This window comes from Chrysochloris asiatica, unplaced genomic scaffold (genome assembly GCF_000296735.1).
Source record: "Chrysochloris asiatica unplaced genomic scaffold, ChrAsi1.0 scaffold00306, whole genome shotgun sequence".
Lineage (NCBI taxonomy): Eukaryota > Metazoa > Chordata > Mammalia > Afrosoricida > Chrysochloridae > Chrysochloris > Chrysochloris asiatica.
This window is the reverse complement of record NW_006408824.1, coordinates 1382598-1404605: the sequence shown is the minus strand read 5'-3', so window position 1 is coordinate 1404605 and position 22008 is coordinate 1382598. Positions and strand designations below refer to the sequence as shown.

The window sequence follows — 22008 nt, the reverse complement described above, 5'->3', positions numbered from 1 at the left end:
AGTTGTAGGGACCTGGCTCAGCGCAAGGACTCCGTTGCCAGGGACCTGAGAAAAACTGGGAGAGCTGCGTGCGGCTCTGGCAAATTGCAGGCATCCCCAGAGATAACCTGTGGATGATGCAGGGGAATCCCTGGCCCTAGGCCACCCAGCTCATGTAGCAGGGACCACAGGGCAGGAGGGGAGGGGGGGGCAGGGTCGCCCTAGCAGCCTGGGAATCACCCTGAGGTTAGGGAGGTGGCCCTATGGGTGTGTGTGGAACCTGCAGGGACTTCCTGCCCCCAGGGTGTTAGCACTCACCTTTCTTCTATGGTCCCCTGCTTGGATCTATCTAGTGGACTGAGGTGGCTCTTCCCTGGGGACCTGCTGGCACTGTGTGAGCACTCATCTTGTGGGGGTGGGCAGGGAGAAGGCAGGTCGACCGGAGGTGGGCTGGATGCTGCTGGCCTTGTGTCCTTAAGTAGCATTCTCTTGGGGGAGGTGTGAAGTGTGAGTGGTGGCTTGTACTAGAGCTTTCCCTGTTTGTGGGCTTGCTAACCCCTGTGAGCACAGTCTCCAGGGCCTCACCTGCTCCCCTCGCCAGTCAATTGAGGTGACTTTATGGGTTTTCAGGGGTCAGTCTCCTAAGACTATGGAGGATACTGGTATTTTGCCCATTGATGCTATGGACCCAGGTGTCTACAATTCTGATTTTGTCCCCACCCCCTGCTCAGTTTGGGGGTCCCGCTACAGCACTAAGGTGTCCTTTTGTGACATCCCTACCCAGGCACCCCTCCTGGCAGAAGTTCCCAGCTCTCTCAACCCCCAGTCTATCCTCAGCTCAGGGCAGCTTGTGCCTCCTTCTTAAGCAGCAGCTCCCAGCAATGGGATGCCAGCAACTCCCGCCTTCGCCTGCCCTGTGCACTGAGTCACTGCTGTTGCCGTGCCAGGGGGGGCTGCCAGAATCTTCCACCCAGGGAACAGGCTCTCCCTCTGGTGTGTTAGTACTGTGTTTGTATGCATGGGACTCTCAGATCCAGCTGCCTCATGCACAGCCTCACCACTGGGGTGCTGGGCACCCAGATCCCAACTCTACCACATACTCCAAGGGGAGGGAGAGCAACCAGCATTCTTCATGGACAGGACAGCTGCTCAGGGATAGCTGAGCCACATTGCTTCTGTGGGCTGAGGTGCTCTGTAGCCACTTTAAATGGTGTGAGTTTATGACGATTTGGGAAACAGCTCTGCTGTTTACTGACTGAGAAATCAAGGTAAAAATGACATGCCCATGCTGCTCTGGACACACAGTGGCGGTAGCCCCTGAGGAAGGCAGACTTGCCCCTGGGTCGGCCTTCCAGCCAAACCTTCTACAGTGGCTTCCCGGGTCATCCATCTGACAGGCCCCACCTCTGGCTCCAACACCCACTCACATACACTGTTATTCTACACATACTCATACTCATATATACACACTCATACACATGCATGCTGTTGTGCAGTGTTGTAAATTGTTGCAATTGAGTCAGTTCCGACTCACGGCAACCCTGTATAATGTTTTCAAGGAGTAGACTGGTGACCTTGCCATTCAAACTGAACTTTTGGTCTAGTGCTTATCCTACAGCCCCACACCCCCTGATATATACACAACATCACTCACATTAACACTCAACACTGTATATACTCATGCACATTCACACTATGCTACACTCACACATGTACTGTTTATACACACACATGCAACACAGATATACACACTCATGCACACTCTTGTACAAGCATTCACACACATACATGTACATTATTGGTGGTTATATGACGTGGAGTCGGTTCCGACCCATAGCGACCCTGTGTAGGGTTTCTGAGGCTGTAAATCTTTACAGGAGCAGAAAGCCTCATCTTTCTCCCGCGGAGCAGCTGGTAGTTTTGAACTGTCGACCTTGAGATTTGCAGCCCAATTTGTAATCACTGTGCTACCAGAGCTCCTTACATATACATTATACACAAATCATATTTATGTTCATATATACATTCACATACCACACACTTTCACATATACACATACTATAAGGGATATTTTTAAAGTTCATGGAAAAATTCCATTTTTCTACGAACTTTTTGAAGCCTTCTCTTATACGCTTATTCTTACACAACATATGCATTCATACATTTTCACACTATACATACACACATTTGTGCACACTCATCCACACATGTGCATGCGTACACACTATACACACACATACATTTATATGCACTTACATGTCCACATATGCTCATGCTCTCATATACACTAGTACTGACCTATATCCATTCATGCACACACACACACACATCACTGGTACAATCACTTGCTCTCTCAGCTCATAAACCCTTATAGGTGAGCCTCTATCTTCTCACCCTGACCCCTGGACCATAACCACGTGAGTCATTCTCTCCCACCAAGCAGGACACCCCTGGGAAACCCATGGCCACCCAACAAGTAATTTGCTGTGGCACAGATTCCTGCCAGGGTTGGGCCTATATGTGGCACTGGAGCCCTGGCAGGACAGTATGGGCCCTTACCCTGATGGGACTCTCAGATATCAGAGCATCCCCAGACAGGACTGGGAGGCCAGGCTTATAGTTGTGACCTGGAACATTCCTTTTCCAGGCCCCTCTCACTGGTCTTCCCTCCCACAGGGGCTAGGAAGTGGTATCAGTTCTCTCAGCTTTATGGGTACTAGAGGCCCAGTGAACAAGAGACACACAACCCGCATCCTTGCCTGTACCCCCCTCAAGAGGTGGGCCTAGCACTGAAACCCTTCTGTGGTGGTCCTGACCAGGTGCCCAGGCCTCTCAATTGAGCTGGATCATGTGCTGCAGACATGCACTGCCCAGCACCAGGCCACTGCGTACCAGGTGCTGGCTCCAGGATTGGAAAGGGGCTGTTCTGGAGCCCTGAGGTAGGGCAGCAGGTTACCACTGGGGAGCCCAAGAAAGTCTCAAAAAGCCCAAGGCTGGCAGCCAGTTCCCATAGTAGGAGCCAAGTGGATTTGTGAGTCCCAGTAGGGACCAATAGCCACCCAGCTGCCACCCCATCCATGATGGGCATCCAATCCCAGTCTGTTCCCAATGAGCCAAGACTCCCTTGCACAAGAGCTCAGCTGTAGTCACCCTGCATCCTGGAGCTCAGCCAGGCATCGATCTCTAGAGTGGGGTCACTATAGCATCTGTTTACATGAGAGGAAGAGAAGTCATCTCTCTGGGAGAACGTAGTGCAGGGAAAGGGAGTGGGGTGCTTGCTGGCAGGTCTGATGAATCCACCCTGTCTCCAAACTCTTAGTGATGTATCAGGGCTGTGGCTGAAAACAGGACCCACATGGCTTAGCAGAAAACAACAGTTTCCTTACCACCCTACCTGCTGGCTCCTTGGTCTCCTGCCAGCTGTCACTGGAAGCCAGTCACACATCCTCCGTCTGTCCTGACTAGAGGGCATCCCAGTGGCTCCTAATAGGGACTTTCAGGCTACGGTACGATGTCCACCCCACAACTCGAGGGTAGGGCTCATGCCTGACCCAAACTTGGGAGGGTGAGCGGAAGCAAGTAGATGGTTCCAGTATACCAAGTAGATGTCCACAAAAAAGGGAATGAATGTGGATAAATGGAAGAAAATGTGGATGATTGAATGTATGGGGTTAGTGAATGAACGAGGACCAGACTGTGCCCAGCATGTGTGCCTTTAGGCGTCAGATCACCAGGAAAGGCTCAGTAAGATGACACAGTGAAGCGATAAGCATCTTAGAGGGGGTGGTTTGTAAATGTGCATCTTTGTCTTGTTGGCCACCATTTCTGGAAATTTGCAAACACGTGTCTGAAAAGGATATGGTTAGTAGAGATCCCTTGTGAGAAAGGCCATTGTGACAGAATCAGTTCCAACTCTCAGCAACTCTGTGTTTATCAGATCAGAAGTGGCCCTCACATGATCCTGCATTTGTCACAGCAAAAGTGGGCTCCCCAAGCCCCTGAGTGTGTCATAGCAGAAGTGGGCCTCACATGACCCTTCATGTGTCAGAGCAAAAGTGGCTTCCACAGGCCCCTGTGTGTGTCAGAACAGAACTGGATCACATGACTCTACATATGTCAGCAGAAGTGGGCTCTCCAGGCCCCCGCATGTGTCAAAGCCGGAGTAGAGATCACATGACTCTGCATGTGTCAGAAGAACCAAATCACATGAACCCTGTGTATGTCAGAGAAGTGGGCTTCCCAGACCCCTGCATGTTTCAGAACAGAAGTGGGCCTCATAGGGTTTTCAGTGGCTGAGATTTTAGAAGGAGACCTCCAGGATTTCTTTCACCTGCTAGGCAGAATAAACTACCCACTTCCCGGTTAGGACCTAATAGGTTTCCTAACCGCGTCACAGGTCTGCTCTAGGAAACAGGGTCAAGGAGGTGAATTAGAATCAACTCAGCAGCCAGTCACACATACATATGATGAAGCTTCAAAAAGTTTGTGGAAATTTTTCATTGTCTTTTGATTCCTTTTTTCCACAAAATTCTTGAAGCCCTTCATTCTGCAGCAGAACTCATCAGAAAGCATGTGCCTGTCTGCAGGACTCTGTTGACACCCAGCATCTGCCAAATCCATTCTGCCTGTCTGTCTCCTGAGCAGTCTATCTCCTCAGCCTTTATAACTTTGTGAACCTTTGGAGAGGAGCGAGGTGGGGGGCCACTGGCTACAAGGCAGCTAGCTGTGCCTGTGAACACAGGTCCCCTTCACCTTCCCTGCGGCCCCAGTGTGGGGCTCCCAGTACCTGGAACACTGAAGAATGTTCTGGCCATGATTGCAGTTGCCCAAGTGAACATGGTCCAGTGAGGATGTGAGGGCATAGAGCTGAAGCAGTCCCTCCCTGGCTGGTGGGGTCCACCTGTTGGGTGCGAGGGCCAAGCCTTTAGGCCCAGCAGCTTCTGAAGGCATTGGCTTGGAGTCTGAGACTCCAAAACCTTGTCTCTGTCCTCTCATCAGCCTTACCTGTGCCGCTGGCAGCCTGACTATGAACCTTTGCCCCCTAGTCTTGGTACCTGTTTAAAACCCAGGGCCTGACTCCGGACTGTGGAGCTGCAGGGTCTGGTGGCTTGGGAGCACCAGGCCTTTCCTGGCCTCAGAGGCACTTCCCCAGGGCAAGGCCACTCATGGCCCCCTTCCTCTCGCTCGTCTTACCTGGGTAGGGGGCTGTCTGGGTAGCTCTCGACAGGCCCATTGGGAGCATTCCTGTTCTTGGAGCCATGATGCAGTAGAGATGGGCTCTGTTGTAAGGGGGCCTGGAACCAGTGCAACCCACCTCCCTGAGCTCCCTGAGATGAGGACATGTGAACCAGAGGGGCCATTTTTTCCTTGTCTCATGTCACTAGGCCATCGGGCAAACAAAACAACACCTTCTTGCTGGGCAGAAGGTAGGGGCCAGGGCCTGGGTCCTCACCATCCATAGGCTGGATGACCACTTGGCTGCTTTACACATCACCCCTCAGCAGAGCCACTCAGCCCCCATTGTCCAAACAGAGTTACACCTTGATGGGCACTATTGGGCTGGAGAATAGGTGTTGGCATCTGTGACACCTCACCCTTCTTAGAGGGCTCCTCCGTCCTCCTGCTAGTCAGGCACAGGGTTATTATAACAGGTCTCACTTAGATTTCCACTGGCTCGAGACAGTGTTGTTCCAGCTTCCCATCTATACAACTGGTGGTCCTGCCCTAGATCCCTTACTGGACTGCCCTGATCAGGTGCTTCTGAGCGTGGACTGCAGAGAGCCATCCGGGAGCTGACTCTGAAAGCCCCAAGACGTTATCAGAGACTTCCCATCACTCCAGGCTCAGCCCTGGTTATTTGTGCTGTTTGATCAGACACCGTGACAGGTTCAGTGGGGGTATGGGGTCAGTCAATGTGGACTTGGCCTTCGAACAGCCAAGAGGGCATCTCTGCTCGAGTGAACTGCTGATGTGGCAGGGAATGGGCACCCAGCCTTGACTCTGGATGGATGCTGCTCGTGTGATGTGGCCCCGGGGCCTAGTAGTCCCACTCCTCAAACACGATCCTGAGCATGTCCTGGGCCCTCACTGCATCAGACCAGGCTTGGCCCATGTGCCCCATTGGGGCTTTGCCAAGTAAACACGTGTGACCCAGCCATCTAGGAGGGGGTTCGGGGCCATGTTATTCAGAGTCTGCTGCCACTGTGGGGAAAAGTGAAATGGCAGCAAGAAGGAACCATCTGTGTGAGGCCTCGAGGGCCAATGGAGAGGAACAGGCCCACTGGACTGGACAGAGGTCCCTTGGCTCCAGGGTGGGCTGTGGGACCTCTGGCTGTGGGCACCCCTGCTCACATCATCCCCCGCCATGCACATCTCCTTGCAGGGTATCTGGCGGATCCCCGTGGACGAGATCGACCGGCCGGGCAGCTTTGCCTGGCACATGAACCGCTCCATCGTGCTGCTGCTGAAGGTGCTGGCCCAGCTGCGGGACCACAGCACCCTGCTAAAGGTGTCGTCCATGCTGCAGCGCACGCCTGACCAGGGCAAGTGAGTGCTGCCCACCAGGCTGGGCCAGGGGACAACTGTGGTCAGGACGGGTGTACCAGGTCCTTTCTCCAAACCTTCTGTCTTAAGAGTCTAAATGTAAATGGCATCACCCTGCCCAAGTATGCTGCAGGTGCAGAGACCACAGGTGTGTACCTTGCTCAGGGCAGGGGCAGAGGAAGAGGGGATGCTGCTGAGCTGCATATGGTTGTCCTCTGCAGGAAGTATCTGCGTGATGCTGACCGCCAGGTCCTGGCGCAGCGGGCCTTCATCCTCACTGTGAAGGTGCTGGAGGACACGCTGAGCGAACTCGCAGAGGTACGCCGCCCACCTTGCTCACAATCACATGCCCAGGACCCCCAGGGCCATTCCCGGTACACTCCGGACTAAGTGCCTACACACAGTTGCTCCGGCTGTGTGTCAGGGAGTGTGACAACACCCACACCAGGGATCCCATCAGGCTGACAATGCAGCCCCGCCTCCAAGGCTCACTCCAGGGACTGAGCAGGACCCCTGTCTCGTCCTCCTTCCCCAGGGCAGGTATTCGTTCTCTGCTTTTAGGTGAGGGGACTGAGGTCTTAGGAAGTTATCGTTTCAAGCTAACAGTGGGTGCCTTGTGATTTGTACCAAGACAAAGTGACCCCAGAGCCTCCTGCCCAGGCAGGAGGGTCAGGGTGTGATACCAGGGCCCAAGACAACCCTCAAAGCTTGGGAAGTCCTTGTCCCACCCCCTTCCTGGACCACAGTGCAGTGATCCCTCCCTACACAGGGTCAGGACTGAGGAACCAGAGAGGAGGCTTCTCACTAAACAGCTCTCAGACCAGCATGCCCCCACCCAAGGAGATCATCAGAACAATGTGGCATTGAGTGGCGGGGTCCTGGGTAGCAGACCTGGCAGCCAGGGAACTGTGGGGTGCAGACCTTGGGGACACAGGGTCTTCTCATTTCCCGCTCCTATAGGGATCTGAATGCCCAGGGCCCAAAAACTTTGCCCTTCCTGGGAGCAGGATGACCACGGACGTCTCCCACAAGGCCAGCCCCGAGGATGGCCAGGAGAACCTTCCTCACCCCAAGAAGCTCCCTTTGGCTGATGGTGCGGGTCCAGAGGCCGAGCCAGGGGGCAATGTGAGCCCACCCAACCCCCAGCCTGTAGCCCCAGACCCAGGCGGCAGCGTGAACCAGAGCGGGGATCTCAGGGACAAGGAGGGCCCCCGGTCTGGCTCTACAGAACCCATGGACACAGCTGAAGGACTTGCCCACCACCCTGATGCAGAGCGGGCAGCCCCCATGACCCCAGGCCATCTCCCTCCGGAATGGGGCCCTGAGAGCCGGCCGACAGAACTATCACTGGAGGAGCTGAGCATCAGTACTGGGCAGCAGCCCTCACCAGCCCCTGAGTCCTCAGGGCCTGGACCCAGGATGGGCGGGACCCCTGAGGAACCAGCCCCCAGGCCCAGCCGAAAAAGGAAGCTCCTAGAGGACACGGAGTCAGGCAAGACTCTGCTACTGGACGCCTACCGCGTGTGGCTGCAGGGACAGAAGGGAGTGGCCTATGATCTGGGTCGCATTGAGAGAATTATGTCTGAGACCTACATGCTCATCAAACAGGTGACAGATCTGGGTGGGGTGCTGAGTGGTGGGGCCAGGGCAGCCAAGGGCCAATCTGAAGTAGTGCCTCCTGGAGAGGTCTTGTCCTTCACTCCCACAGCCCCACCCAGAGGACCACCCAGCACCTGGCAGGAGTCAGGGGGCCTCCAGGTTACCATTCCTGGCTATCCCTACTGTCATTTTCCTACATCTGAGGTTTTCTGTGGTGCACCTGGGTCTTTTTTTTTTTTGGATAGTATTTTTTTAAGAACCCTGGTGGTACGGTAGGTTAAGCATTAGGCTGTTGACTACAAAGTTGGCGGTTCAAACCAGTTGCTCTGAGGGGTGAAAATGAGGTGGTCTGCTCCTGTAAAGATTTATGGATTTGGAACTCCTAACATAGAAGGGTTTCTGAGTTGGAGTCAGTTCAGTGGCAGTGTTTTTAGGTGAATGTTAACAGAGCAAATTAGTGTCCACTCTAGCTCTCTTATAACCAATTGGCTAATTACATCACAGAGCATGATTATGTTATAACATAACTGCTGAACTACTGGCCAAGTTGATGCATGTTTTATTGGGGGCACAATTCAATCCATAACACCTGTCAGATTCTGAATGACCTCTCTACTCATGGCCTTCTACCCTGTTCCCCTAGTTTCTGTCACACTCTGAAGGCTTGGTTGGGATCCCTGGCTACTCTGCTCATGTAAATGACAGCTCCAGAAATGTCTAGAGGGATGGCCTGGAGCTGTGGGACCCTGACCAGCACCTCTCCAGGAAATGGACAAGACGTTTGTCCAAGCGCCCCAGGAAGGGTTGCAGTAGGGCTAGGTGGGGTCAGCAGTGGGGCTGCTAGATAGTCCCCAAGCCTCAAGTCCCGCCCCTCCCCCAAAGAACAGTCCAGCTGTTTTGCAGGGGGAGAAGCTTCCCCACCCAGCCCAAGTGTCTGACCCAGTGTCTTCTCAGGTGGACGAGGAGACAGCGCTGGAACAGGCAGTGAAGTTTTGTCAGGTCCACCTGGGGGCCGCTGCCCAGAGACAAGTAAGCAAGTACCAGCTCTGCCCCCCAGATCTGGGGTTCCCTTTGCTGCCAGCCCTCTGGCTGCATCTGAGATCCCTTGGGCAGGTGTTTTCCTAGTGGAGGTCGAGGGGGCTCAACCCCCAATAGGTCAAACCCACTGGGCTCCTGTCTTAGCCTGGGAGCTGGGAGACCTGTGGGTGGGAAGACAGCCTGCTCTGTACTGTCCCCTGTTACCATGGCAGCTGGTGTGAGGGAGGCTCTGTGCTGTCCTCAAACTGGAGGCTGTCGTGAGTGAGGACAGGACACGGCATCCATACCCACTCCCTGTTTGGGAACTCTCCATCAAGTAGGCTGTCCCCAGGCCAGCACATTCCCACCATGTAGAAATGGCCAAGTGGGGAGCAAGCCCATCTCTGGTTGGGCTGTCCCCTCTGAGCCCTCCTAACTGACCCTCGAGAAGTGACTTTCCAGGCCATTGCTGCCTATGTCCCCTGACGACACCCCCTCCTTTGTCCTCCTAGGCTGCAGGGGATACTCCCACCACCCCAAAGCACCCGAAGGACAGCCGAGAGAACTTTTTCCCAACAGCAGTGACCCCCACAACCCCTGATGCCTCACCTGCTGATGCCCTTCATCGACCCAGTGACAACCATGCCAAGCCCCGTACTGCCCCAGCCTGCTGCCTGCCTTGTGCATCAGCCTTTGCCCCAGACTCCACTAAGGACCTCGGAACCCCTCGGCTACACAGGCCCGAGGCCACCCCCAGCACCACTTCAGTGGCCCCAGGTGTGTCCCATCCTTCCTGTCCACTGGGCCAGGATATACTGGGTCCTCAAAGACCCTAGCAAGGCCAGCTCAGAGGGGGTGGGGTAGCACATGATCAGAGCCTAAGGGGCCTTCAAGTTGGCAAACTGGCTGGCACAGACTTATGTCTGTATGTCCTTAACTCACCCTCATGCCTTTGGTCTCTGCTTTGGGGAGGGGAAAGAGGAGGGGCCAGGCCTGAGTAAGCAGCTCCCAGGTCAAGGAGGTGTACGGGACCTCAGAGAGGCTGTCCATGGGCATTGCCACTCCTTTCAGAGCTCTGGACACAGCAGCCACCCAGGCCAGGGAGCTGCAACAGGCTTGGGCTTCAGGGAGGAACATGAGGGGAGCAGCTGGGCACATTCCCCCACACTGGCTAGGGCTCCCTGCTGGTGTTCAGGCCCTAGGGTCAAGCCAGGCAGGCACTGATGACCCTGGGCCTCGGCTCAGTTATGACCCCAGGCATGGGGTTTTCTGGAGCAGTCAGGTGGATGGGCCTCCTGGGCCCTCCTTCCCTTCACCATGCTCCACAGGGCTGCCCCAGCCCCCTCAGGCTATGTGGGGATCCAAGGGCTGATGGGGAGAAGCATTTGTGGGAGGTGGCTGTCCTGGGTGGTCTCAGAGCTTTCAGGTAGGGTTCTGTCCTCCATACTCTGGATGTGAGTGGGAATACTAGGCCCTTTCTCGTTCTTGTCCCAGGACTCAGCCTGAGGGGAATGGGAGGAGCAGGCCTAGTGGAGGCCTCAGTGTGGCCATGACCTGATGGCATCATTATGGTGTTGCCTGGGGCAGCCTGAGGACCCAGGCATCAGTAGCTGGTCCTATCTCTACCTCATGCTAGAGACAGCATGCTCTGGCCTGGCTGGGGTGCAGTGCTAGCATGCTGCCCTGTCCAATTTGGTCTTGGCTGGTTAGTTTGGCTTTCAATCAAGGTTCTGTTGGCCCCTTATGTAAGCAAGTGGTGGTGGGGGGGGGGGGGGCGGAGCAGAAACCTCCTGCCCCATGTGTTATGGAAGGCCTGCACTTCGGGCTGTTTTCTGCCAGGACCGACCTGGCCCCCAAGCACCACAGCCTTCTTGGGTGGGGTCATCAGCACTGTGGTCCCACTCTGGTGCTGCAGTACCCCAGACAGTGGAGGGGTGTGGGGAGGTCAGAGCAGATCAGGCAACCACCTTTGAGGCCCCTTCAAGGCCCTGACTCCAGGAGTGGGGAGGATGTGGCCCTGAGCTGATCCCCGTGTCCCTCCAGAGGGAGAAGAACCAGCAGGAGTGGTGGAGAGTGCCAGCTTCACACTCCAGGAGCCCCGGCGCAGCCAGCAAGTGAAGTCGGCTCCTCTAGCAGCCCCAGCAGAGCAGAGCCGCTGGTCAGTGGAGGCTGCCCCCTCAACAGGTGTGGAGCCCACCTGCAGCCAAGGTAAGGCTGATGGGAGACATTGGGGTGTGGATCCTAGCAGAACAAGTGGGTCGGGGGACCCTGTGGGGTAGAAGGGCACGGCTTGTGCAGGTCTGCTGAAGAGAAAATGTACGAAGGGAGGACTGGTTGAAGGATTTGGATCTGTGGCCAAAAAGAGGTTGGAAAGGGGTCCAGAGCACCTTCTTCCACCTCTCTTTCAGAGGAAGTGGGCTATTTGTTAGCTGTAAACCAGGTCCCTGTGGCTGGGGAGGTAAGCACCCAGAAGGGACGGAAGGACAGACACTGAGGGAGGAACGGGACACTGACCAGTCCTGTCCCCATGGGCATCCAAGCTGCCACACCAGCCCCAGTATAGGATGGATTCCAACCCTTTCCCACCTTCGCCCTGTGGCCTGGCCCTGTGAGACCCTTGACCAAGGTCCCTGAGGACTATTGAGGACAACAGGACTGGAGCCAGACACCATAACCATGAGACTGTGGAGCAAAGCCCACTCCTTTTAAAGCCTTGACGGGCCCATCGTGGAGCCTAGCCAGGCTGAGGTGGTTCCCAGTGTGCAGTTCCTGAAGCTGGGCTGCCTCACATCACCTCTAGACTGGCTTCTAACTGCGGGTCCCACGGGGCGGGGTGCTGGCTGTCACCCAGGCCTAGGCTCTCAGTGTGTACAACGGTACTGGGCAGGGCAGTCAGCATGGTGGAGGCTGGGCCGGGGCTGAGGACAGGCAGTGGGAGTGGGGTGCTCTGGGGTCCTGTCTCCTAGAGGGAACCCTGTGGTTTCAGGGTCAAGAAGCTAGACCTCTGAGACCTATGACAAGGCTCCGCCCCCACACACCCCCTCCCCAGCCTCCAGCTCCAAGGACCCCAGCAGTGGGGCTGCCCAGCCTCATGGGGGGTCCCTGAGCAAGATCGAGCCCAGCAGGGCCAAGCCGCGTCTGCTGCCCAACATGCCAAAGCTGGTCATCCCCTCTGCCGCCACCAAGTTCCCTCCTGAGATCACGGTCACACCGCCTACCCCCACCCTGCTGTCACCTAAAGGCAGCGTCTCAGAAGAGACCAAGCAGAGACTGAAGGTGACTACTGGGGGCCAGGGACACACAGGCTACTGAGGGAACGGCTGAGGGGTGGGGGTGACAAAGAAGGGTGTTGGTTAGAGGGAATGGGGGTAGGACAAAGGTGAAAGCTGTAGAGGGGCCTGGGGAGGGGCCTGGCCACCCCTAAACAGCACCCCCCCATCCACAGTCGGCCATCCTGTCTGCCCAGTCAGCTGCCAATGTAAGGAAGGAGAGCCTGTGCCAGCCTGCCCTGGAGGTCTTGGAGACATCGAGCCAGGAGTCATCCCTGGAGAGCGAGTCAGACGAGGATGACGACTACATGGACATCTGAGGGGGGTCCACAGACACCCCCTAGGTGCCAGGCTCCAGCCAGGCTGGGGGACCCCCTCAGTCAGCCCCAGACAAGGTGGAGACCCAGTGAGGGCTCCCACAACATCCCCCCCCACCAAGTCTCCTGACCCTTGGGGTCAGGGTAGCAGGTCGTAGGCCATCGGCTGCCCCGCACATTAAGGGGTCCTGTGCACAGGCAAGGTGGTGGTCATCTGTGCAGGCCACACTCTTTTCTATGATTAAATACCTTTATAAAGTCACCCTCCCTTTCACCCCCACTCCCCACCCATGAGACTGTCAAGGTGCCAGGCTCTTCAGGGTGGGCTCACCCACATCCTTTTTTTGTTTTGTTTTGTTTTCTAATAAAGATGAAACAACTGTCTCCACTTCTGTTCTCTCTGGGGGCAGGGGGGCAGGTGTATGTGTGGCATGGGCTCCCTGCAGTACATTCTCTCCTCAGGGTGTGGGCTTCTCCCTACAATCTGAGGCAGCCTTAGGGACCCGCTGGACCCCAGGGGAGTGTCAGCATGGCCCTAGCCACAGATGTATGATGGGCTCCCCATAATGGGGTGTCATCACCACTGACCTTCCACACAAGTCTGGGGCCCAGGGCAGAAACTATTTAAGTCAGCCTTAGCGCTGCCCTCCAGACTCCACTGACAGGGACTGTCAGTACCACACCTGAGGCCCACACCTGCCCTCACTTCAGTTCCATCACCTCCCTCCTCCCTGCCCCCATGCCCAGTGGATGGGGCTGGATAAGCTGTCTGCTACCCCCACCATCATTTCAGTGGAAGGGCCAGTGCTCAGAAAGCAGTGGGCAGTCTGCGCCCTGGGCCGCTTGAGGAGCTGAGTCCAGCAAATACCACCTCCACCGTATTCCCAGTGACTGCAGAGTAGGTCCTACCTGGAATATTTTGAAATGCCATTCTAGATCTGTAGGGGAAGCTCTTGTCAGTTTGACCCTTGAAGCTTTTGCCCCAGGGCCAGGATCTGATGGGCTCAGACCTGGGTACTCACTGATAGCTGCCTTAGAGTGTGGGGCTTCCCCCAAGGTCGTGCTGAGCTCACATCTGTTTGGGGAAGTGTGTGAGGTGAGGCAGGGAGGTACCCTGGGCCCCTGTCCTGACACCCATACCCTGGCTGGCTTCCTGCCCTTCATGTAGGAGCCAGCTTTCAGGGGTGCCCCAGCTCTTGGCATCACACTCAACAAGAGGGACTGAAATGGGGACGTGGTCCCACCCCATGCCATTTGGTATCCCCTGGTGGTACAGTACCCCCACAGACACCTTGAGGACTCAGCCGGAGCAGGACTGGCGGGGCCCAGTGACAGCCCCAAGCCTGAGCCCTCCCGGATGACCTGCCGCGGTGCTCCCAGCAGCCACTGGGCCCCCATACCTCTCTGACTCCTCACCCACCTCAGTTTATTCATCTGCACATGAGGGTGGGGCATCATGAGATAATGCAAATGCACAGTGACCACAGGTCAGCAGCTCCCAGCCGGAGGCTAACTCAAGACTCCGACCCCGGTTCCTTCCGCAAGCCCTGCCCACCTCCAACTTCTCCACCCCTGCAGAGCAACTGGATCTAGAATAATACTGAGGATGGGAGGGTGGAGGCAGGGTCCGTCTTGGCTTCTGGAATGTGCTAAGCAGGCAGGCCCACCCTCCACCTGTGGACTTCGAGAGGCTGGCAAGCAGCAGGCGGGGCCAGGGGTGGGGCGGGGCGCTTGTGCTGGAGCAGCCGCCACCCCACGTCCTAGCAATCCAACACCACCCGCAGACTCGACTGCGCCATGAAGCTGTCTCTCCTGCACTGGGCCTTGCTGCTCCTAGTGCTGGCCACCAACCCAAGCCTCTGGTCTACCGCAGGTATGCCTGACCCTCCCGTCAGTTTGTCAAGTTGCTGCGGGGCCATCGGCACCGACCTCCCCATATTGCTGAGGCTCAGCGGCTCAACCTAGGTCAACATCTGTTGATTGCGTGTGTGGGGATGGTGGGAGGGAAGCCTGGGGCAGGGGGAGGGACTGGGGCAGGGCCCTGGGGAGCACACTAATGCCCACCCAGACACCCTGGGGGCCTGCTGGGGTGCAGGCTGTGGGCTGCCAGTCAGGAGTCTGGGGAGTATCATAATGCCTACCGGGACATGCTGGGTTTTAGGGGGTTGTGAGCCTGCACCCTGTAGGGAACAGTGTTCCCAGGTTAGGTGATGGTTAGCCCTCACTTGGGTGGAGCTGAGTCCTCAAAGTCCAGAATGGCTTTTCCTTCCAGCCTTATCTCATTTACCACCATGTCTCAGCCTCCTCCCCCATCTCCTGGAGCCATCACATAATAATAGGTCAATAAATATTTATGGATGCTCTTGCATACCAAAACCTAAACCACTAGTGAAGTGGAGCCAGGTGACTCCCAATCCCAGAGTGGGAGGCACATGAGGAAGTACCAGGGTGCCTGCACCACACCCCATTCTTGGCTGTGCCCCCTCAGGGACACAGGGACAAACCCTCCCAAAATAGGGGCCTCTTCTGGAAATGTGCTATTTCCTCCAGAAAGACGAGCCTGTGTCTTTTGGGGGCAGGTCCTTTTGGGGGGAGGGGAGCGGGAACAGAACAATGGTGTCTCAGACAGGTGAGTTCTGTCTGGCAGCCCCTTCCCTTTGAACTTCAAATGGGAATATTAGTAGCCATGTTGTCAGACCCCAGGCAAAGATAGCTGGAGAGGTCTCCAAACCATATTGAGAGCTTGGGCAACTGTGGAACTAAGTAATGTGGTGATCTGTGATAAGAATCACCCATCTGCCCCCTTGAGTCCTCTGTTTCCCCTTTTTGTCACAGGGACACCTCTGAGATGGGCATCAGAGAACTTAGGTCGGGCCTGGCTTTGGGTGGAGCGGTCAGCCAGTCTCTTAGTTCTTAGTGTCCTCTCCCACAGGGGCCCAGAAGAGCTGCGCCCAGCGCTGTGGGGACAAAAATGGACCATGCTCCTGCCACCCAACCTGCGTCAACCTGAACACCTGCTGCTCAGATGTGCAGAACTTCTGCTTGGACATTTTACCCTACTCTGGTTCCATGATGGGGGGCAAGGACTTTGTGGTGCAGCATCTGCGCGTGCACACCACTGACAGCATAGTGTGCAAGTATGTACCCTTCCTCTTATACTTGTGCCCACGGGATTCCTGGGAATGGTGGGCTCCTCCCCTGGCCCTGGCCCACCTCTTGGGCCTTGGCCAATCAGGTTTAAGGAGAACATAGAGACACGCGGCCATGTGGACAGCAGCCAGCAGGTGCACTGTGTGTCCCCACTGCTATACGAGAGCGGTCTCATCCCCTTCAATCTCTCCCTGGACAATGGCTACACCTTCCACCACTTCGGCACCTGGCTGGCAGGTGAGTGTCCCTCAATCTAGGCTCAGGGACTTTCCCATCACTAATCTATGCACAAGGAGACCTGCCCACTTGTCTCGAACCCGCTACGCTGGCCCAACCAGTCCTTGGGCGTCCTGCCAGGGCCCACAGTTGCTGCACTCACACCACAAGGTGGGGTTTTCCCTCCTCACTAACTCATTTCATAGCCCCATAACATCCAGTCCAGGCAGATGTTCCAGCTCAGAGGGAGGGAGCGGCGGGGTCTCACCAGGCTGCTCCTGGCCACGAGGGGTCTGCTTAGTTCTGGGGCATCCCCTCTCCTCACTCTGGAACCCAGACTTCCCTGTTCCCTTCCCCAGTGCACCCCAGCAAGGTGTCAGAGACAGAGAAGTGCACGCTGGTGAATGAGACTCGCTGGCAGTACTACGGCACTGCTGGCACGGAGGGTGACCTCACGGTGACCTGGTACCCTAGGGATCTGCCCACGGGGTATGTCAGTATTGAGCTGTGGGGCTATGAGGAGACCGGTGAGTGAACTTAGGGGCCTGGAGGGAACAGGACATGTCGAGAGGAGATTCAGGGAGGCTTGGGGGCAGCACAGTGAGATGGGTGGGGCGCCTGGCCTGTGAGAAGGAGGTGGCTTGCCTTGTGTGTCCTGGAAACAGAACAGGCTTCGTCCTCCCCAAGTACCAAGGGCCCTCCTGAGGGTGGCGGTGACCCTGCGTATGTGGAAGGTAGTGGTCCCCAAGCTAGAGTTGGTCTGGAACTGCTGCACAGGCCCTAGCTCAGCCACTGTTATCTGTCTGTCCTTCCATCAGGATCCACAGAGGGGCCCGGGGTGACTGAGTCTTCTCTGCCCTCAGGAAAGCCGTACTCAAAGGAGTGGACAGCCAAGTGGTCATTCCTGTACACCCTGGCCACAAACGTTTCCAACTCAGGCAACTTCACCTTCACGCCGAAACCTGGGTCGCCTGACTACCAGCACTGGGAAGTGGGGGCTCTTCGTATCCTTAACAGCGCTCACCAGGCTGGGAAGAAGTATGGCCTTCTGACCTTACCCACCTGGGACCCAGGGTGCTGCAGGGAGGTGGGGGTCTGCAGGCGGGAAAGGGTGGGGGCCACATGGAGGAGGTGGGGGCTGCAGGGTAGAGGAGTAGGGTCACGTGGAGGAGGAGAGCTGTAGCAGGGAAGGAGCACTCATATCACAGGGATCAGGGATAACAAGAGAGCTGTGGGCTGGGATGAGATGGTCCCCCTCAATGCCAGGTCCCTGCCCCCCCACAGGGACGTGCAGGCGCTCTGGAGCAACGAGCATGCACTGGCCTGGCATCTGGGGGATGAATTCCGGGCCAACCCCGTGGCCTGGGCTCGAAACCAGTGCCTGGCCTGGGAGGAACAGGAAGACAATCTGCCCAACTTCCTGGAGGAGCTGCCTGACTGCCCCTGCACCCTGGCCCAGGCCCGAGCTGACACTGGGCGTTTCTTTGTGAGACCTTCTGCCCACCCCTCACAACCTGTGGCTTGGGGAGGGAAGCATGAGTCGTCCACCTCAGTGTGTGGGTGTTGACTCCAGTACACGAGTCTGAGGGTTCAGGAGGTAGCAGTCTGGGGCTGAGTTTGTGGGTACAGTGGCCCCTGAATTCCTCTGCTCCCCGGGGTCCCCTGGAGAAGCCCTAGGACCGTGCTGGAGGGGGCCTCCCAAGGGTGACTGAGGTAACCAGGTGCCACCTGCTGCCCTGCAGACGGACTATGGATGCAACATGGATCAGGGCAGCGTCTGCACCTACCATCCAGGGGCTGTGCATTGTGTGCGTTCTGTGCAGGCCAGGTGAGCATCCAAACTGGGGAGTTAAGGGGTACACCTGTCAGGACTTGACCTGTCTGCATCCCCAGCCCCAACTACGCCTCGGGCCAGCAGTGCTGCTACACATCAGACGGCATGCAGCTCCTGACTGCGGACTCCACCAGCGGCAGCACCCCAGACCGTGGGCATGACTGGGGGGCACCCCCATACCGCATGCCACCGCGAGTGCCCGGCCTCTCGCACTGGCTCTATGACGTCATCAGCTTCTACCACTGCTGCCTCTGGGCACCCGAGTGCCACCGGTACATGCGCCGTAGGCCTTCCAGCGGCTGTCAAAACTACCGGCCCCCGAGATTGGGTGTGTGCTGGCCACCCAGAGTGCTGGGGGGAGACCCAGGGGAGGGAGGGAGGGCACGACATGCCAGAGCTGACACCCCACACCTGCCCACCACTCTGCTCTCCCTTAGCCTCTGCCTTTGGGGACCCGCACTTCCTCACCTTTGATGGAGCCAACTTTACGTTCAACGGGCGCGGCGAGTATGTGTTACTGGAGGCAGGTCTGACGCAGCTGAGCGTCCAGGCCCGGGCCCAGCCGGGGATGATGTCTAATGGTGAGGCTGGAACGGGGTGCTGGGAGAGCCCAGTCTTGACCCTGGGAGCTGGACTGAGTGACCCTGTGTGCCCCCAGGCTCTCAGGCCCTTGGCACCAGACTGACCGCTGTGGCAGTCCAGGAGGGCACCTCAGACGTGCTGGAAGTTCGGCTGTCTGACGAGTCCAGAACACTCCTACAGGTGCTACTGAACCAGCGGGTGCTCAGCTTCAAAGAACAGAGCTGGATGGACCTCCAGGGTGAGTGGCCATAGCCCAGAGGGCAGCTCCATTGCAGAGGGATCAAGGAAGGTGGCACGGCCAGTGAGCAGGGAGTTCTTTCCTCTGACACAAACCTAGGCCTCAGCTTGGAGGGCAGCTGATCTGCCCAGTGGGGGCTGGACACAAACCCCTCCAGGTCAGACAGTGGGCACACTCCTCAGCACAGTCCTCTGGAATAGTGACCCTAACCCTGACTGTCCTCCTTAAGAAGGTTAAGGATGCTCCTCAGAATAGGCAGTTCTGGCCTGGGTTTCCCTGCGTGGAGCTGAGCACCTGAGAGGTCCCATCACAGGTGTGGTCAGAGGTGGAGAGTTGGCCTTAGACCTGCATCCCACTGGTGCAATCCCACTCATCCCTGACCTAATCCCCATCCCAACCAGGTCTGTTCCTGTCGGTGGCTGCTGAGAATGTGACCATCATGCTGTCCTCAGGGGCTGGCCTGGAGGTCCGCACACAGGGCCCATCCCTGAGTGTGACTGTTCTGCTGCCTGACAAGTTTTGGAACCATACCCAGGGCCTCCTGGGAACGCTCAACAACAACCCAGCCGACGATTTTACTCTGCGCAGCGGCCACATTCTGCCTGCCACTGCCAGTGCCCGGGAGCTCTTTGGGTTTGGGGCTGACTGTGAGTGGCTTTGGGGCATGCAGAGCAGGGAGTAGCTTGGAAACCCCCCCCCCCCCACCTGCCCTGCAGGTGCCATACTTAACCTGTCCTATCACATCTTCAGGGGCTGTGCGGAATGAGTCATCTCTGTTCACCTATGATTCCCAGTTCCTGGTCAACAACTTCTTGTACCGGCCCAAGCATGACCCCTCCTTCCAGCCCCTCTTCCCCGATGAGGTTGCCGCCTACTCCCATCCGAATCGTGAGGTGTACAGCGTCTGTGGGGATGACCCTTTCTGCAGATTCGATGTGTTGGCCACTGGGAGCCTAAGTGTGGGCAATGCCACAAGGGAAGCCCACCAGCAACACCTGCACCGCATGCAGAGCCTGCAAAGGGGTGAGGAGGGTGGGGATCCTATGAGGGGGACCAGGGGTTCTGGGAGGAGCCAGCATCTCAGCCCTGTCACCTGCCCCCACCCCCTAGTGGTATCCTGCGGCTGGTTGGCCCCACCTGCAAATGGACACAAGAACAGTTACACATACCTGGAAGGCTCTACCATCCGCTTCCTCTGTGACAGTGGTTACAGCCTGGATGGGGCAGAAGCCAGCACTTGCCAGTCAGATGGCACCTGGTCCATGCCCACCCCAAGGTGCCAACCAGGTAGGATGCCCTGCCCATGTGCCCACTACTGGTGCCCTGGGTCCCCCAGCTGCCCTCACAATACCCTCTCTCCAGGACGGAGCTACACGGTGCTGTTGAGCGTCATTTTCGGAGGCCTGGCCGTGGCCTTGCTGGGGGTGCTGCTCTATGTGCTGATTCAACGCAGAAAGGGCCACAGGTGACCTCCTGGCCCCCCACCCCCCACCTCCACGGTCTCTCTGGAGACCCAGGGCTCATCAAGCACACTTCGACTGCAGGGATGTCACCTGGGGCATGCAGCACCAAACGCTTGTGTCCAAGGAGGCATACCTGGCCTGGACACCTGAGACCCAGTGCCCACACCGCTCACACCAAAGCTTCCCACCAACCCCAAACTGTGGGCACATTTCTACCAGGCCAAGACTCCATACTCTGGACTGTCAGCAGCAGGGTGCCGGGCCCTAATACCTCTGTGTCTGAGACTTGAGAACCAGTGACTGCACGTTCAATGACCATACCCTGATCCCTGGAGTCCTGGTGCCCCACGTCAGCCTTCAGTGCTTCGCTGCCTTAATTCCTACACCTGCCCCAACTGAGACCCGCTTCTTGAGTTGCTGTTAGGTGCCATTGAGTCAGTTCCCACTCATAGCGACCCTATAGCGACCCCATGTATAACAGAACAAAATGCTGCCCCGTCACCACCGTTATTGTTTGAGCCCATTGTTACTGCCACTGTGTCAGTCCATCTCTTGGGGGTCTTCCTCCTTTTCTCTGACCCTCACTTTACATCCTTCTCGAGAGACCAGTCCCTCCTGATCACAGGTCCAAAGTATAAGAGACAAAGTCTCATCATCCTTGCTACTGTCCCTCATGTGAGAGAAATACAGCTAATGTGCTCCATCCCGTGTCCTGTGTTTATGCTGAGCCTCAGTTCTGGGGAATTAATTCCTCCTTGTCCCTGTGGGTCACCCATCAACAGCACCCAGAAGGACCAGAGTATGACTCCCACCCCTTCCCCTGGCACAGGTCCTTCCCAGCCTCTGCTTCTCCATCTGTAAGGTGGGTTTGCAGACAGTGACCACCTCTTGAGTTGGGACTCAGGGAGATATTTAACATGGGGTAGAGCATACTTGGATCTGTCTTTGCTCACCTGCCCTTGCTTCCTACCTGGGGATTCCTTAGAAAAGCTGGCTAGAAATGGCTCTGGGCCCCCCCGCCCCTGGTCTCAAAGGTCCTTGGCTCCGTGGTCAGACACAGTCCCTGGTGGCGCCATTTCATTTCCTCTAGAACAGGGCCCTACTTTCCTGGCCCCTTGCCCACCCCCCCATCCCCCCCCCCCCCCCCCGCTGGGGGCCCCAGCTCAGGTGGAGTCGCCTTTGTGGCAAGGTGCTCTAGGGGGGCCATGAGGGCCTAGGCTGGGTCCCCTTCATCCTAGAAAGATCCTGGTGAGGGTAGGGGCCAGTCATGGGAGCTGGGGATGCTTAGCTCTTAAAGTGGTGGGGGCATCAGCAGAGACACCTCTGCAGCCTGCAGTTCTTGGAGTGGCCACATGGAAGCAGTAGAGGGAGGCAGCGAGGGGGTTCAAGTGGCCGGGCAGCTGGACCCATAGGTGTGACTCGGTCACAGCCCCTCCCTGGTGCTCTGAGGTTGAAGCCAGGCCTCCCACTCCTCAGTCCTTCCCATGGGTCAGGGCAGGTCCTGACTGGAGGGCTTCCTGGAGGAAGTAGATGAACTGGCCATGAGCAAGAGACTTCACCATCCCCGGGAGACAGAGGAGTTAGGGAGTCAGTGAATGGTCTTCCAGACCTAGGGGTGATAGATAGGTGCTTAAACACTTGGGGGTGCTCATCTGCGTTCCCTGTCTCCCAGTCCCCAGTTCCAAATCCCTGCTACTGTTATGCCCAGAATTCAGGGTCCCCAAAGACCACCCAGGAGCCGTGTACCGATGCAAATACATAATCAAGCTCCAGCCAGGTCTCTAACCTTATCCGACATTTC

At 56.9% G+C, this 22008-nt stretch overlaps 2 protein-coding genes across 2 annotated transcripts in view; both read left to right on the top strand.

Moving 5' to 3' along the window:
- The window catches only part of CABIN1 (calcineurin binding protein 1), a 156345-nt gene extending 143618 nt beyond the window's left edge, over positions 1–12727 (top strand). Inside the window, exons 27-34 of the mRNA XM_006874951.1 lie at positions 6362–6525; positions 6744–6840; positions 7483–8130; positions 9076–9150; positions 9651–9915; positions 11182–11346; positions 12188–12414; positions 12584–12727. Coding sequence (XP_006875013.1) covers positions 6362–6525; positions 6744–6840; positions 7483–8130; positions 9076–9150; positions 9651–9915; positions 11182–11346; positions 12188–12414; positions 12584–12727 — 1785 coding nt within the window. The remainder of the gene's footprint in view (positions 1–6361; positions 6526–6743; positions 6841–7482; positions 8131–9075; positions 9151–9650; positions 9916–11181; positions 11347–12187; positions 12415–12583) is intronic.
- Positions 12728–14521: 1794 nt separating this feature from the next.
- The window catches only part of SUSD2 (sushi domain containing 2), an 8852-nt gene continuing 1365 nt past the window's right edge, over positions 14522–22008 (top strand). The window contains exons 1-14 of the mRNA XM_006874950.1: positions 14522–14597; positions 15657–15861; positions 15960–16111; positions 16450–16617; positions 16954–17128; positions 17375–17576; positions 17833–17918; positions 17984–18252; positions 18362–18505; positions 18583–18744; positions 19146–19391; positions 19495–19767; positions 19855–20031; positions 20107–20209. Of these exons, the coding sequence (XP_006875012.1) occupies positions 14522–14597; positions 15657–15861; positions 15960–16111; positions 16450–16617; positions 16954–17128; positions 17375–17576; positions 17833–17918; positions 17984–18252; positions 18362–18505; positions 18583–18744; positions 19146–19391; positions 19495–19767; positions 19855–20031; positions 20107–20209 (2438 nt within the window). The remainder of the gene's footprint in view (positions 14598–15656; positions 15862–15959; positions 16112–16449; positions 16618–16953; positions 17129–17374; positions 17577–17832; positions 17919–17983; positions 18253–18361; positions 18506–18582; positions 18745–19145; positions 19392–19494; positions 19768–19854; positions 20032–20106; positions 20210–22008) is intronic.